Below are 17545 nucleotides of genomic sequence, written 5' to 3'. Positions count from 1 at the left end.
ACTCATCCAATATATCATTAGAACAAATGTTCTGACCAAGTTTGAAGAAAGATTGAACTATACACGTGAGTTTTAGAGTGTTAACAAGTTTATACTAAAATACTAAATACTCAAATCATAAAAGGAAAAATGCCCCGCCCCAGGCGGCCATGTTTTTCAACAAACTTGACCCATTTTTGAATTTGTCCAATATAAAATTTAGACAAATCTTCTTACAAGTTTTATGATAATCGTACAATACATGTGGCCTCTAGAGTGTTAACAAGGTTTTACTATAGCCATATAAGGAAAAATTCCCCGTCCCCTGGCGGCCATGTTTTTAAACCAACCGGAACCATTTTCGAACTCAGCCAAGATATCATTGGGACGAATCTTTGACCAAGTTTAAATGAGATCGGACAATAAATGTTGCCTCTAGAGTGTTTAAAACGGTTTAACTATAGCCATATATGGAAAAATGCTCCGTTCTCTGGTGGCCATGTGTTGCAAAAGACCAGAACCATTTTCGAACTCATCCAAGATATCATAAGAACAATTGTTCTCACCAAGTTTCATAAAGATTAGACTATAAATGTGAGTTTAAGAGTTTTAACAAGTTTTTACTAAAACCATATAAGGAAAAATACCACGCCCCCCACCCCTGGCGGCCGTTTTTATCAACCAACTTGAACCAATTTAAAACTTGTCCAAGATATCATTGGGAAGAATTTTCTGACCAAGTTTCATGATGATCGGACAATAAATGTGGCCTATAGTGTTAACAAGTTTTTTCTATAGCCAAATTAATAAAAATACCTCGCCCCCAGGCGGCCATGTTTTTAAACCAACCGGAACCATTTTCGAACTCATCCAATATATCATTGGAACGAATCTTTGACCAAGTTTCATGACGATCGGACAATAAATGTGGGTTCTAAAGTGTTAACAAGGTTTAATTAAGCCAAATAAAGACATATAAGGAAAAATTCCCCGCCCCATGGAGGCCATGTTTTTCAACCAACCGGAACCATTTTTCAACTCGTCCAAGAAATCATTAAGGCAAATCTTCTAACCAAGTTTCATGATGAACGAACAATAAATGTGGCCTCTAGAGTGTTAGGAAGGTTTCACTACAGCCATGTAAGGAAAAATGCCCCGCCTCGTGGCGGCCATGTTTTTCAACCAACCGGAACCATTTGCGAACTCGTCAAACATATCATTAAGATGAATCATCTGACCAAGGTTTATGAAAATATAACTATAAATGCGACCTATAAATGAGTTTTAACAAAATTTTACTGTAGCTATATAGCCATAAGGGAAAGTGCTCTGATCCCTGGGGCCAATGTTTTTCAACCAACGGGAACTATATTTGAACTCATCCAATATATCATTGGGACAAATCTTCTGACCAAGTTTCATGATGATCGGACAAAAATGTGGTCTCTACAGTGTTAACAAGGTTTTACTATAGACATATTAAGAAAAATGCCCCGCCCCCTGGCTGCCATGATTTTTCATTCAACCCGAATCATTTTGGAACTCGTCCAAGATATCATTAGGATGAATCTCTGGACAAAGTTTCATGAAGATCGGACAATAAATGTGGCCTCTAAAATGCTAACAAGGCAAATGTTGACGCCACACAACGCACGACAGACAAAATGCGATCACAAAAGCTCACCATGAGCACATTGTGATCAGGTGAGCTAATAAAATCAACAACACTAAAGCCTGCGGGTGCAGTGATGGTACACTAGCTTATCCTCCCTGAGGTACGGGTTGTCATGTTATGGCATTCTTCTTTTTATTCAACTTTTTTTTTGCGCTTTTTTTAGTTTAGACTATTGGAAACACGGTAAATTTTTTAATTATAATTTATAATATATTAAATGACATTTAAAAATAGTTCCTAAATCTGTGAAGTAGTCCCTTTAAGCTCAGTTGATTAAACTTAGTATGTGGATTGAGGAATATGTAGTTCTTCTATTACAAAGTGATTGCTATGGCTGCAAAAATGATTTGAAACTAAAATCAGGATCCTCTTGTACCTAAAAAAACTTGCACAAGGCTGGTGAATTGTGTGTGCATGGATAGCCTTATGGTGAATATGCATGTTATTTAAGTTTTTTAGTCATTACAGAAATTGTGGTTGATATGGTTACATAAATAATGGAAAACATAAATACGAATACCATGCTACCTAAAAAATAACTAAAGCAATGGTGATGAAACTCCATGTGCGCACAGAGGGTCTTATGCAATATCAGAATTATCCACCTTATTTCAGTTTTTCGTCAGAACAAATGTGGTCGTCATGGTTACAGAAATAATTGAAAATAAAAGTATGAAAAGTAAAAACCAGGCAATAAACTTTTGTCTTGTTGGTTGTGATAAAAATGTTATATATATTTATATATAGATCATTTATGATAGTATATTTGAGCACATCTTTTTCTTTTATTGTTGTTGTTGTTTTTTAAACCATCTGAGAATAAAGTACTCACGGCAAGATTTTGTGATGGCCTTCAATATGTGGATTCATGTGTTTGTCAATGTATGCAGCGTTAGTTGTCATCTTTCCATTCAAACATTTTTTCCAAAACAGATGTTGGCATATTAAACATCACAGGAATGCTCTGATAAAAAGGAAGTAAATCAAAGGTCTAGTTAATTTCAAATTTCAAGCTGAAACAATTGTATTTGATACAGAAACATTAAGCCGATACAATAGTTTAATTATCACACCACCATTGATATCTCGAGTGGATATTAACTTTTAGTACATAATACAAGCCATTGAAGCCACCCTTGAACATTACTAAAATTAAATTTTATATAAAATGTAAATTACTCATATTTACTTGGGGGCTTAGGATGTCAACAACTTTTAAAAAGCTCATCTAATTTGAAGGTAATTGTATTTAACAATTAAAACCGACCCATTTTATCCACTAGTAATTTATTCAAATAATATCAAAAAGCCGGTTTCAGAGAAGGCATCTTTTTTGTGTTTGCTCCATACATATAAAGCAAGTAAGCCTCAGGCAGTGGCAAATTTTCACCCCAGGTAATTATAAAAAAGAATATTTATAACTTCGCACGTATCGAACGATCAACAAGAGTGGCTTCTAAATAATCCCTCCCTAACTTATTTTCACCTTAAGTCGTATTTTGGAACGGAATTTCGAATTCAGTTGAAATGTTATGAGTACAACTGTTCTGATTGCTTAAAGATTATTTGACAAAACATTTGACTTCTAGATTGTTCACAAAGTTTCACCCGCATAAGCAAAACGTCTTAGCCCACTGGCACACATATTTTTTAGTAGACCTAAACCGTTTTTAAACTCAGCAGATATACCATTAAAAAACGCGTTCTTAGCAAGTTTCGTGCGGATTTGGTAAACATGTAACTACTGGAATGTTAAGAAGATTTAATTTGACATAGCAACCTAGTTTTAAATGCAGTTTTTTTATTTACCCAATTGTCATTTACACTTGGAGATTTTTCTAACGCAGCACTTTTCAAACTTGAAAATCTTAGTAATGAGTTAAGAGTTTTACTTAAAATTTCACATGTGATAATTTGACTATATTTTGGGCAAGATTACGATAAAATCATTCATCTGTGACAATCAGGCGCTTTTGCACGTGGGGTAGGTGTGTTTCATTTTTTGCTCGTAAAAATGGTGAAACGCGATTTTTTTAATTTGATAAGTTTGATATTTTATCGTTGATCAATTTCAATTCAATTTACTTGAATTATTAGTTATGTGTTGAATTAGTCTGAGTCCAAATTTCAGCGTAATCCGTTGAAAAATAAGGGAGCTATTTAATTTGAATACGTGTTGCGTTAAAAGAGTCTCAAAGTGTAGACCAATCTTATTACAAAGTTTCGTGAATATTGGAAATATATAAAATCTCTCGAGTGTTAACAATGCACATTTTGATAACGGACAATGTAGGAACGATGAATAACAATGTGCAAAATGTAATCACAAAAGCTTACTGTAAAATAGTTGTGCACATTAAAACTAATAAGGACTCTTGCTAGGTACATCTGTGTAAGATATGAGAGAGCACTGTGAACAGGGTTTTTATTCAACGAATGTGTTAACAGACTAGGGTTCTTTGCTTTCCAAGTCGTTTCACTTTAACTGGTAAATGATTATTTTTTGTTGCTTACATACACTATACAATTGACAATAAAAGTATTTTCATAATTATAATACAATAATAAGTAAACACAATTCATCTTCTGAAAACAAACAGGGGTTTTAATGCGATTAAAGAAAAATACTTATTCATGTGCATAGTCCAAATGACGGTATTGTTCTGGCTCTGTATATGCTTCCGATATTACTTAGTTTTAATTGAACACTTCTCACTATAAATAGACTAGGTGTCTATTATCTTCCTTGTTAAGAAGAACTCTTACAGTTCTCAAGCAGTTGTTGAAGTGGGCGGTTATGACTTGGAATTAAAAACTTCCTTCTGCAGTATGTAGATGGTGAATATTAAATTATTACAAGTTTAATGTGACAATAAACGAATGCAACTATAAGCTTGTATAGACAGTGTTCGACAATAACTATGCTGAGTAAGATGGGTTTTTTGTTCAAACATTGTGTTTTTGCGAAACGAAGAGATTTTTTTTCATAATTCAAAGATGATTTCGAAGGAGTCCGACGGACTTTCTGGACACAAAAACAAGGAGTCCAAATCTCATTTCCAGGAGTCTCGGACCACCGGACTCCCGTTAGTGTCGGACATTGAGTAGCCACATGTATAGCAGTCTCAGTGTGCAGGGTGACCGGGCCACAGCGTATGGAAGAATTCCCATTTGCCAGGGCCATCAGTATGATCAGCTGAAAACTTTTTTTTTTAAATCATATTTAATAGGATTAACAATATAACCCAAAATTCACAATTTTACTCTTTAGACTGTTATTAAGTTTTTACAGTAAAAATTAAATGTGTCACAGACACAAATGCTCTGAAACATGTATTTGGACTAAAGCCAAAGAACCATTAATTAAAAGAGGGCTCAATTGCTTCCGCGCAAAAATCATCTTAATACATTCTCGATCCTTATAAAACTTACAAAAGAGCCATAACTTAAAAAAAACAAGAGAGCAATTGGGGCTCTGGTCGCTCACCAGAGTAATATTTAAGTTAAACTTGAGTGTTAACAAGGTCTTACTATAGCCATATATGAAAAAACATCAATGGAACAGAAACATTTTAAAACGCGGCCAAGATATCTTCAGAACATATATTCCTACTAAGTTTCATGAAGATTAGACTGTATATGCTACTTCTACCCTGTTAACAAGGTTTTATTTTAACTACTAACGCAATAAAAGGAATACTGTCCTGCCCCGTGGTGGCCATGTTTTTCAACGCAAACATTATCAAATTAAGCCAAGATATCCTTAGAACAAATGGTCCTACCAATTTTTATGATGATTGGTCACAAAATGTGACCTTAACCATGTTAACAAGATTTTACTATATACATATCAGAAAAAACAACCATAATCGAACTCAGCCTATATATATTTAAAACCAATATTCTGACCAAGCTTCATGAAGATTGAATTAAAAAATAAGACTTCTAGAGTGCTAACAAGGCTTTAATATAGCCATATAAGGAAAACTACCCCAACCCCTGGCGGCCATATTTTTCAACAGACCAGAACCAATTCAGAACTCAGCAAATATATCATTGAGATGAATGTTCTGACCAAGTTTCATGAAGAATGGACAATATATGTACATATGGCCTCTAGAGTGTTAACAAGGTAAATGTTGACAACAGATGCTACTCGACAAAAGGTGATCACAAATACTCACCTTGAGCATTTTGTGATCAGGCGAGCTACTTATTTTCTTTAAAGTAAATTTAACAATATTTCAAAATGGCCGTTTATGCTTGGAATAGAGAGGATAATTACAGTGTAAAACGAGATATTTCTTATTTTATTTCACTGAGCCCCAACCTTAGTTGTTTAGAATTCCCAATACCATGGTTACCTGATCCTGAAGGTAGTCGTCAACACACCCACCGTGACAGAGCTGGTAAAGCAACATCTTCCCCACTTCCTTTCCCACCACATGGACCGGGCCACCTACATACGGAGAAATAGCCTTCCATTTGTATGATGAAGTGGTATTTACAAAAGCACAACAATGATAACCTGCCTCAACCCTTGCAAAATTGAGAATTAAATTAGGACTGCATGCCCATTACAACTCAATGACCTGAATGTTCTTACAGCTCATATGTTATTTGTCAGATTAAATTATTCCTATATACGCATTCTTTGTTCTAAGTGTCTTTGCAAGAAAACTGTTCTTCCATCTCCCGCCCAACCTAATTCCTAGAACAGTTTCGTTACTATAGAACCAGTAGTATGAGCATGCAAGTGATATCTTTTAAGCATTATTTTACTGCATGTAGTTAAAAAGTTTTGACAAAACATACTAATTGAATTATACATAACAAAAGCCACTATCTGGTAATCATGGAATATACACTTTATAAAAACAATACACTAAAGCGCTTTGGTACACTCGGAAAGTGTGTTATTTGTGAAAAACGCAGAAAAAAAACTTATTTGATGAAAAAATGCAGTTGGTAAAGTGAATAATACGGTGCCAATACTGCTGCGTTTATACGCATTAAATGCGCATGTTACACACTTTTTGGGGAAGGGTTAGACTGGCGGAAAATGGACTACTCATCATCCTCAAAGCTCTTGATGAGCAATATTCTTGCACAGAATACATGGTATTAAATAAGGATGTTGAAGGTAATCGCAAAACATACTAATTGTATTATACATAACACAAGCCGCTTTCTGGTAATACTGGACTTACCGTAATTACTGTAAGATTTCTGACACTTTAAGATAATATTTTTATTTCGTTTCAGATTATTTAGACACAAAAAATATTAAAACATTACAGGTGTCGAAAATTTAGAGACTAAAATTAAGGTGTCAAAACATTATAAATATATTAAATAAAAGCGATAAACCAGTGTACAATAATTGTATTGTCATTCACTCTTCTTTTTCTGCTTAAAAAAATTAATACAACTTCACAGCTTTGCTAACTTTTGCCTGAACAAAAAAGTAAAAACAGACAACATTCTGCTTTCTTAATAGGATGACACTGTTTCAAAATCTGTTGGGTGTATCAATTATTTTCTGCCGGTATACATGGATAATTTCCAAATAACGCAAATGTAATGGTCCATAAACCTCAGGCATGCATCTGCCGGGTTTCATTACCTTATTCTTGATGTAATAATCCATGATCGAAGTGTCATAGGATAAGCTAAAACAGGGTTCAAGTCTGTAGAATGGCGCAGTAAAATATACTGTCAGAAAATTAAGAGAAATTAATTATGGACGAAGACCCGTTAGTCCAAAAATTTAGTCACGAACAAAAAAAATGCTAAAAAAGAGGGTGTCTGACAACGTAAGAGTGTCCGAAAACTTACAGTAATTACGGTAATACCTGTTCTCAGTGTCTTCCAAGATAGCATGTGCGGTCTACAAAGGCTGATCTGGGACGACACTTTTTGCACAAGCAATAAGCCCAGTTTTCCTAGGATGCGGCTCAAATAAAAATTGCAGGTTTTTAATATAATCCCAATCATACAAGTCTGCTGCTAGAACATCTCACCTTTTTTACCCAACATGGACGCACCAAATATACAGACTTTGTCAGTCTCTGCACGCACACTAAAACAACATAATTGCCGTATTATACTGATATCATGATGGATCATTTTACATTAATAAGTCTTTGAACAGTTTCCCAATGATGACTACCACTTCTCAATATCATTTAGGTTTAAAATCAAACTAGCAACTGCAATTTCTAAGCCAAAGGTTTAGAATTCATAGCAGACGTACTATGGTCATCATCATCATCATCATTATCATATATATATATTATGAATTTAAATGTTTTGGTTGAAAAAATATAAATGAATAGACCTGTAAACGGGCTCATTGCATAAATGTAATTTAATTCGACGAACAATAGCATAATGTGGAGGAGGCGACCCACTAATTCTTACTGATGGAATCGACATAAAACAAGAATTTCCTGTTTTATTGTTCCTTGCAATTTGAAAAAAAGCAAGACCATTATGCATTATGGTAGTTTAATATTTATTTTTGCAAAGCCTGTGACTTTTGAATCCGGAGAAAATATCGCAGTAAACTTAAAATTTGTAAAAATACAAATTTTAGTAATTGTTATGTTAACCGTAGGGAAAGATATAGGATCATAAAATGACCAGGATTCTGTTAAAGGGTGGCGGGATGACAATTCTGACGAGACTGGTTATATTTTCAAACTATTTGCTAGAAACGATTATTTTCGTAGCCTGACACCTGAATTCATTTTTTTAAATTAATCTTTTTATTTGTTATTGAATATTTAAATAATTGAATTTTTAAAGGATAACACGCTTTGCATTAACCAATCCAGAAGAGAAGGGGGCGCAAAAAGGCGAGGGGCGAAACAGCTTGCTATTTCAATCCTCATCTGTCAATATAACAGTTGGTACAAAAATAAATGCTTAACCTGGCACAACATATTACCGCAATACAGTATGTTTCATACTTTTCACCAGTCAGACTTCTGAAATACACTTATTTTCTTTTGACAATGACTGATAAATCGTTTAAGTTTTAGGCATAAATCGCACGCTTGAATTGTGTTCAATATTCACGGATTTGCTCATGCAAGTGTTCCACCAAATAAATGACAGTGTAACATTAATCGTAATTTTGAGGGATATACCTTTTATTTAATAATCCGGTTTCAGCATGGAAACTTGTATACTCATCATATATCAATTAATGGATAGCATATTTATCATAAATTAAAGCAGCGATCTACATGTATGTCAGCACATCCCAGTCATATTAAAAGTCCTTGGGGAATTACAAAACTGCTAGTAAATTCGTATGTGGCATATCAAATCTATTTAAACTAGGCTATGTGAAGATGATTCAAAGTAAAAGAATTGATCATCAGATCAATTAAAAACAGATTTATTTCTGTAAATTATATAACATTTTCAACAAAAAAGTAGTTAAGATTGACAAATAGTATCGTTTGTTGCAATGCATCTTGTAATGCATATGTTTAGAAATAAATACACATTTTCCCTCTAGGCTAGTGGAAGTGAAATCCTTCAGAAAACTTCTAGCTGTTAATGGTTCTTTGAAGTATTCTTGCAGGTCAGTGTCAGGTAAATGTTGACCAGCTGTTTGTAAAAGAAATCAGAGTTTTATTTCAGATGTGCCTTGTAATAGAAGAAGAATGACATGGCTGTTACACATAATTCAAGCACAAGGTTAACGTAACTCTAGATAAAGGGTTTTATGCACGTTTACTAGAATGTTTATACATTTAATCAAAAGTTACTGTCCCTATCGTTTGACAATATTGACTGACTGAGAGAGTTTGTTTGTAACCGATCAAAATTGTATATATCGGATAAATCAATGGCCATTATTCCATAGTAAACACAGTGGTCGTTTATGCAAACACCCATAGTGAAACCTTTAAATAATTTAGTACAGAGATCTGCTAAACAGTCATATTAACAATAAAGTTCAATGCATAATAGGCGTGAACGTGTGTAAAATGCAATAAGGATGCTGCTGAATTGGGCGAGTGTCTATACTCATATTGTACATTCTCATATTTTTGTTACTAGACGCCTTAGCAACACATTCAGTACGATTATTACGATATCCAAATTTCAACCAGGAAAAACAACATTACATATCAAGTCGGTTTCTGTTAATGGCTTTATATCAGTCAAGTTGAGCACAAGAAAACAGAATCTCATTGTCTTCCTCATGTGTGAATCCATAGCGAATCCAACGTTATTGAACGCAGCCCTGTCTTAACATAACAATTTTAGTTCCTATATGAAAGCAAATTTTAGAGAATATAAGTATTGACAATCAAACTAAAATGTTATGTCTTGTTATCAAAATATTTCGGTTTATTATTGTAATATATGCATTGATGCCACAATATTGAATACAGAAAAAGTGAACATTAGTTCAACTCTAATCGACTAAAAGTGTATATGCGTGTGGTTTAATTTGATATTATGTTATACTAGTATGATGCACACAGCATCGGACATTTTGCAGTGGAAATGAACAGTTTTATAACGGTCCGCTTGTAAGTTGACTACAGAGCAAGACCGTGCAGTGAGTAGGAAAAAATGTAATAAACAACATGATGTCATTTGACCCCATTAAACTGTTTTATTTTTCTTTTAATAATCATAAATAAGTTGCAGCCATGTTAGTATCATGGTATAACTCATTTGGTTCGTTTTCTGTTGTTTCTGGGTCGAGTATGTGTTTGGTTGGCACAATGCGGTAGCCTCTATGAGCTATCAAGCACAGTATAAAGCTTTCCAACACCAGCAGTAAATTGTTGAAATCTGAAACCAAACATAACATTAGCTATAACTTGTATATTTCATAAGTGTAACTACAAGTATCCAACAGTGTGTTCTTAAAAATGTTTTTCCCTCTAAAGCGTCATGATTCTACTGTATTTCTTTATAAATGACTATTCATGTCCTGATTGGCTGAAATCAGTGTATAAAAATAACCTCATACGATCGCAAAACTTAAGAACTAAACGAATGAGGTGTCATAGTGTTTACCGGTATACACTTTAGCCAACTATGAATGATATTAATCCAGAATAGAAATGTATCGAATAGTTACAGACATTAACACAAGTTATCTAAAATGTTGGTAAAATACTAGTCATAAACTTCCTGTATTCACACATATCACACTAAAACAATTGAGTAATATCAATTTCTGGAATATATTCAGTTTTTACAGAACCAGACATCTAAATGTGGCACTCGTTCGGTGAGTATAACATAACTTCATTTATTTGGTAATTTAATTAAAATGGGTGTTCAATGAAAATAAATATTGAGCCCCTTCTTTTAACACATTTCGGTTTTCTCAAATGAAAAATTTCACTACTTACTGCTTTCCCGTAGTCTTGGACCAAACGAGTTAAGGCACGCGGGGATATCGAGCTCCGCTAGAATGTTAAACATCAAGCTCTGCAAGACGTCGAGAATAATGACCGATATAAAAGGTACGAACTTGAAGACAATGCAGAAGTGAGACAAGTGTAACCGCGAGGCTCTGAAGATAACGCTTAGGGCATACTTGGACGTAATCGTGCTAATAGCAGACAGAAGTGAGATGTATATGGTGGGATTCTTGATGTCCTGAAACATCGACAAAAAATTGATTGTTTTCTGTACAGTATCCATAATATTGTATCAGTTATTAATTGTTGTTTGTACAGTGCCAGTATATTATCTTCTTGTTGTTGTTGGTATTTGTTGTTGTATTTGATGCTGTTATTAATATAAAAAAAAATGATGTTGCATTTGTTACCTTTGTTCCTAGTGTACATCCAAAATAACACAAATAGACGAACATTAATAATCAACACGAACAACAGTTTAAAAAACCATTTCAAAACATAATCAATGCATGAAAATAGACCAATAGACTAATCAATATGAAAAATGGAGACAAGATTTAAGGGACTATACAATTTAACACAATTAGATAACGTAAAGCAAATGAGCATGCTGAGTTGGAGACTACATAAATAAGGCAAATACAAGTATAACGGTCTCACCATTGCTGTTCCGGTGCGTTCGTCCGTCCTGAATACAGCTTCGATCAAGAGTAGGAAGGGGCGGACAAACATAAACTGCATCGCAAGGAGCTCGAATGTGCGGAAGGATTTCCTTCAAAATTATATTGAATCTATAATTAACCTAGCATCTGGTTTGATCTATGATACTTATCAATAAGGCAATAATGACAATAATTCACGTTGTTTTATTATGGTTATTGAGTGGAATGTAACAGTTTAAGCAGATCACGTGTGAGTTTAACTCTCTGCTACTCTGTTTAAATTAATTTAATAATGATCAAAGCCCCATAAACAACACTTAAATCAACGAATATTTCGTACTATATTTCGTTAAATAAAATTAGCCTATAAAAAATGAGTGTCCTTTATAGCAATAGCCAAAATTTCAACGCTAGATGTGGTATGGTATAATAGATTTAACAAGATTCAAAATGCTCGTTTTAATTTTTGTGTGACTATGTACTCATTTGAATTTCCCGCGACGATATCCGAACATTTACGAGCGAACGCGAAATTGCCTTGGACAGCGACAGAGAACTACGTCGAGCTTCAGAGTCTGCCGCAAGCCGATCTCGCGTTCGCAGAAATCCCATAGAGAAGGCAATTTATCGAAATGCGAAAAATAAGTCGATCGTTGGATACGTAGACTGCAAACGACCGGTATACCGTAACTCGATTGGTTCTTCGATTTCTCTGTATGTTTTGAGATTGTACTGATTGTTATAGACCCTTATGGAATGAAACACATTCATTTGAACCTGAAAATCACCTCAATCTCACAGCACCTACAATTTTCACAGTCTTAATATTTCCAAGCTATATAGTCAGAATTGGTACTCTTAGAGACCATAGTAGCCTTAGATTTGGTGTTATTGTCCCCTACCGGTTTCACCGGAGGGGACTTATGGTTTGCGCTCTGTCTGTCTGTCTGTCTGTCTGTCTGTCTGTCTGTCTGTCTGTCTGTCTGTCTGTCTGTCTGTCTGTCTGTCTGTCTGTCTGTCTGTCTGTCTGTCTGTCTGTCTGTCTGTCTGTCTGTCTGTCTGTCTGTCTGTCTGTCTGTCTGTCTGTCTGTCTGTCTGTCTGTCTGTCTGTCTGTCAGTCTGACAGTCTGTCAGTCTGTCAGTCAGTCTCACTTTTCTGGATACTGCGATAACTTAAAAGTTCTTAATATTTTTTCATGAACCTTGAAACATGGATAGATGGCAATATGGACATTATGCACGTCATTTCGTTTTGTTTCTACGTCAAAAGTAATGGTTGCTATGGCAACAAATAGACTAGAAATACTGCTGAAAATGGTGGTTTTCTGGATCCTGCGATAACTTTAAAAGTTCTTAATATTTTTTCATGAAACTTGAAACATGGATAGATGGCAATATGGACATTATGCACGTCATTTCATTTTGTTCTTACGTAAAAAATTCTGGTTGCTCAAAAATCTGACAATGGTGGAATTTCTGACAATGGTGGAGCTGGTAGGGGACTATATTGCTTGGCAATAGTCTTGTTTACTAATATATTATACATGGAAACAATGTTTTTACCTTATCAAATAAAACAATCTTTTATAGAGTATCAACAATACAATGTTATGTTTTTCTAGTGTAATGGTATCGTTTAATATACTAACTCTTAAATTTCGATCTTCAATAATGTACGTTATTTTTTTTATTGGGGAGGGTACAAAATAATCTGGCCATTTTCAAATCTTTTCAAACTCATTGAGTTTAATCATATCAACTATAACTATATTATTATCTATTGGTACATAAAAGGAGCGAGCTTTTGTAAAGCCACAAATTTCAAGTTTTTATTTAAGTTGAGAAGACCCCGATGAACAATAGTATGCTTATTTAGCCACACTTACTTTGTCATGGTAATTGGTTTAAATAAACAACGAAGGCAGCGGTAGCATAACTTTGGGACGATGCTGATCTTGCATTTAGCCAGAATGCGTATCATCATCTCTCTTCCGCCAAACAAACTGATGGTCATCGAAATGTAAGCGTAGATACACACTGCAATATAGCTGTAAAAGGAACGGATGCTCTTATATATTTCGCCCCAATGATAAGTATGCAATATACCTTATTTGAAACTCAACTTATATCTAAAAAATATTTTTTCTTGTAATGCACATTTGTAACATAAATATTCGCCTATTAAAAATTATAAAGGTCACTTCAGTTTAAAAAAATGACAATTTATAACTTTTTTGGATTAAGGTAATTTTAAGTGCACCACATGTTGTTTGAACTGCGTTCCGATTGTAATTATTGGAAATAGTACAGCGTATCACAGTCGTTTATTATATAATTAGATAATCGAATGAGTACTTAAATGTAAATGGTCTTGTATATAAAATACAAAAATGACTACCATTCTTTATGAAATAGCATACATGGTATCAAGTATTCTATCTATACCTTAAGAATATACTAGTATGAATTTTAATACGGCACTAAGCTGTTTTCTGTTAGATAGTTATAAAATAAAATTATGCCCGCTGTTGAACAATAAATAATAGTTGGTTGTAAAATCATATTTATTTACTGTTTATACATTAAAATAAATTTTAGATAATAAGAACGACGAAAAAACACTGTTTAAACAAGGGCTGTTTGTAAAACACGCATTCCCCCAAATGGGCTGTCAGTTGTAGTGACAGCTATTGTGTGAATACGTCAGAAATCATTTTACTGCTTCAGGTCACTGTGACCTTGACCTTTGACCTAGTTACCTGAAAATCAATAGGGGTCATCTGCCAGTCATGATCAATGTACCTATGAAGTTTCATGATCCTTAGCCTAAGAGTTCTTGAGTTATTATTCGGAAACCATTTTACTGTTTCGAGTCACTGTGACCTTGACCTTTGACCTAGTGACCTAAAAATCAATAGGCGTCATCTGCCAGTCATGATCAATGTACCTATGAAGTTTCCTGATCCTAGGCCAAAGTATTCTTGAGTTATCAGCCGGAAACCTTTGGTAGACGGACCGACCGACGGACGGACCGACATGTGCCAAACAATATACCTCCTCTTCTTCGAAGGGGGGCATAAAAATGGTAAAATTTGTATTGTTATAAGATAGAAACCATTGTAACCTACCATGAAGACAGAAGATTCATAAGCACGTTGCTAGTTGGAACAAAAACTGAGACCATTCGAGTCGTGCATATTACCTAAACATATAAATGTTTATCTGCATAACGATATATATATTTAACCTAAACATATAAATGTTAAGCTTAATAATGAGACATCGTTCATTAAATCATGTAAGCATTATTTGCACAATGATGTAATTGCTTCCGCTTAATTATTCTACCATGTATTCATATTATATATTCTCAATAATAATATAGTTTATATCTAAACAAAAAATATATATTCATAAAAGCAAATGAGATTATCATTGGATATATTGGTATATTGAATATAACAAATCTTTTCGAAATGCCTTAGTCACAATATTTTCAAACCAGTGTTTATCAAGATTCTTTCAAATACTTAAAAGCTTAATATATATAATTCTTTGCACACACAAATGCTTTATCAGAAAACAGTCCAGGTTGTTAAAACTTAAATCTTAAATTTTCTTGTCTTTCCCATACAGCTTTTGTTAAGCAGCAACGTATACATGCCGTACCGGAAATAGTCCCAGAAGAACCAACATCATTCGTCCAGTCGAGACGTTGTCATAGTAATGTTTTCGAATAAATACGATTTCCTCGACGAATATCGCCAGGCATATCACCATTAGCAGACTTCCAATGCAGAGACCAATAACAAGTACAATGTCAGAAGGCATATCTGGAAATATGGAAAACGCAATAATTGCTCGGTTTGCCGTGTATTTAAAAGTAGTTTGTTTCTTCACGATTGAAATATATGGTATTTTAGAATTGCATAAAGACGCAGTTTTCTTTTCACATTGTTACATATTAACATAAACTTGTGTGTGTAACATGAAAAATGTAACACGATACTTTTCGAAAGAAAATTTAAGTCAGTTTATGTTATAAATAGAAAACTGGAATATGCCGGTAGCCTATTCTGGCTTTCAGGGACGATTTCCATACTGACTGACCGTGCTTTAACCTTGATATCCTATGAAATGTAATGCCTTAGGTTTAAAGAAAGCGCAAAATGTTAATGCTGAAACACTGGCTACGCTAACCCAATAGTTTAGCAAATGTATGGATATCAATTCAAAAATATCAATAACTGCATGATATGAAACGTATTAGTGCACATAATGTGAGATAAAAAATACTTGTTAACTGTAAGATCACAGCCTTAAAGTAAACACGCTCTGACTTAAGGAACACGCATGCAATCTATTAATTTGGAGAGTTGAGGTTAAACTGCTCAACATTCGGTTAGCATCTTTGCAAAACAAAATGCTGCATTCATATCATTTTCAATTTGCCTAATGCGGTAGTGGGATTGTCGTCATACGAGTCTTCTAGCGGGAAATGTCTCCAACATTATATTTGCTATGGATAAACGTAAATAAAATAAAACCTTCACGCTTAAAAATAAATACATACTCAGCCAGGACATTGTACATTTAACGTACCTGGATAGTACACATCTGTTGAAGGGTATTCGTTGGAACAATTAGTCATTATATATATTTAAACAGTGTTAGTATGTATATATGTATACACATACATATTCCATAACGGTATTCCAAAATCCGTTACATTATCAAGGCAAGCTTTCACTTAAGTCAAACACATTGATGAGAACATTAATAATAAACAAGCATATCATATTGCAGCTACAGAATTATCCACATCTTGTTCTGCTCGTTTTGTCCATATGCCCTATTTTTGGTATACACTAAACCGCAGAAAGCACAACTGCCTGTGTTCATATTAAGAGAAGGTACTTAGTTTATACTACAATCGTTTAACGTTAAAATGATGAGGGCGGACCGCTCAACAAACGTTAACAGGCAATTACAATGTGAAGCGTACGTAAGACATACGAAACTGATTATAGCTATCACTTACGATACAGTGTGCTGTATTTTAACCTGCTGTTATATGCACGGTTGTGCAATACTGATAGTACCCATCGATCAAAATAATGATTACCGTGATGTCCACCCAGCAAACGTTTCATACGTTTAAGCGAGTATAGACGATTTTAATATCATCTTAAACCAATACATGAATAAGAACATGAGAAAAAAAACAAGATCGTATTAACTCGTTTAGGAAAAGGTCAACTATAATGGACCAGACTCCGATTTCAGTGTACACTAAAATGCTACAGGATAATTTAAAAAATAATTTGAACATTTGTTTAATCCTAAAAATGGTTGTTAACTAAATAGTGTTAAAATCGTCCATGTGTTTGTACATTTAATTGGTGTGTTCACAGACTCACTTTTCCGATTTAATTAATACAACATACATGTGCATGTGACCCAGAATGCGAAGTCACGCTCGGGAACAAACTTATTAGAATATTTCACACAAAGTCTAGATTTGAATTTTCGTGTAAATCAAACAATCTTTAATACGCAAGAAACGGTAGTATGTTCATAGTAGCTTTAAAGAATACGAGAGCGTGGTTTTTAATTCGGACGGATATTACCTCATACAAATGACACATTTAACCTCAGAAACGTTACCAGGAGATCATTCTTGGTCTTTTTTATTAGTCTTTTATTTGAAGATATTGTAAAGTTATCTTTGCACACAGAATAAAACTACCACACAAACACCAAACACAAATAAATGATTAAAAACTTCAGTCACCGCCTTGGAGCGCTCAATTCAACGCATC

General features: G+C 34.1%; 1 protein-coding gene across 1 annotated transcript; it reads right to left on the bottom strand.

The window, feature by feature from the left end:
* Nucleotides 1-10278: 10278 nt before the first annotated feature.
* On the bottom strand, nucleotides 10279-16733 carry LOC127862697 (organic solute transporter subunit alpha-like). Its single transcript, XM_052401949.1, has 7 exons — nucleotides 16326-16733; nucleotides 15393-15556; nucleotides 14852-14925; nucleotides 13610-13771; nucleotides 11722-11833; nucleotides 11050-11299; nucleotides 10279-10480 (listed from the first exon to the last, which is right to left on the bottom strand). The coding sequence occupies exons 1-7, from the start codon at nucleotides 16372-16374 to the stop codon at nucleotides 10317-10319; spliced, it is 975 nt and encodes a 324-aa protein (XP_052257909.1). The 5' UTR covers nucleotides 16375-16733; the 3' UTR covers nucleotides 10279-10316.
* Nucleotides 16734-17545: the final 812 nt, after the last annotated feature.

Source organism: Dreissena polymorpha, chromosome 16 (assembly GCF_020536995.1).
Source record: "Dreissena polymorpha isolate Duluth1 chromosome 16, UMN_Dpol_1.0, whole genome shotgun sequence".
NCBI classification, from domain to species: Eukaryota; Metazoa; Mollusca; class Bivalvia; order Myida; family Dreissenidae; genus Dreissena; species Dreissena polymorpha.
The sequence above is the reverse complement of the archived record's forward strand: the minus strand, read 5'-3'. Positions and strand labels throughout refer to the sequence as shown.

What these genes read in the sequence shown, in the direction of transcription:
- LOC127862697 (XM_052401949.1), bottom strand. Translation starts at nt 16,374, where the DNA reads ATGACTAATTGTTCCAACGAATACCCTTCAACAGATGTGTACTATCCA. An exon ending in AACAGATGTGTACTATCCAG is followed by an intron (nt 15,557 to 16,325) that starts GTACGTTAAATG and finishes CCATATTTCCAG; the next exon opens with ATATGCCTTCTGACATTGTA. An exon ending in AACGCACCGGAACAGCAATG is followed by an intron (nt 11,300 to 11,721) that starts GTGAGACCGTTA and finishes TCGATGTTTCAG; the next exon opens with GACATCAAGAATCCCACCAT.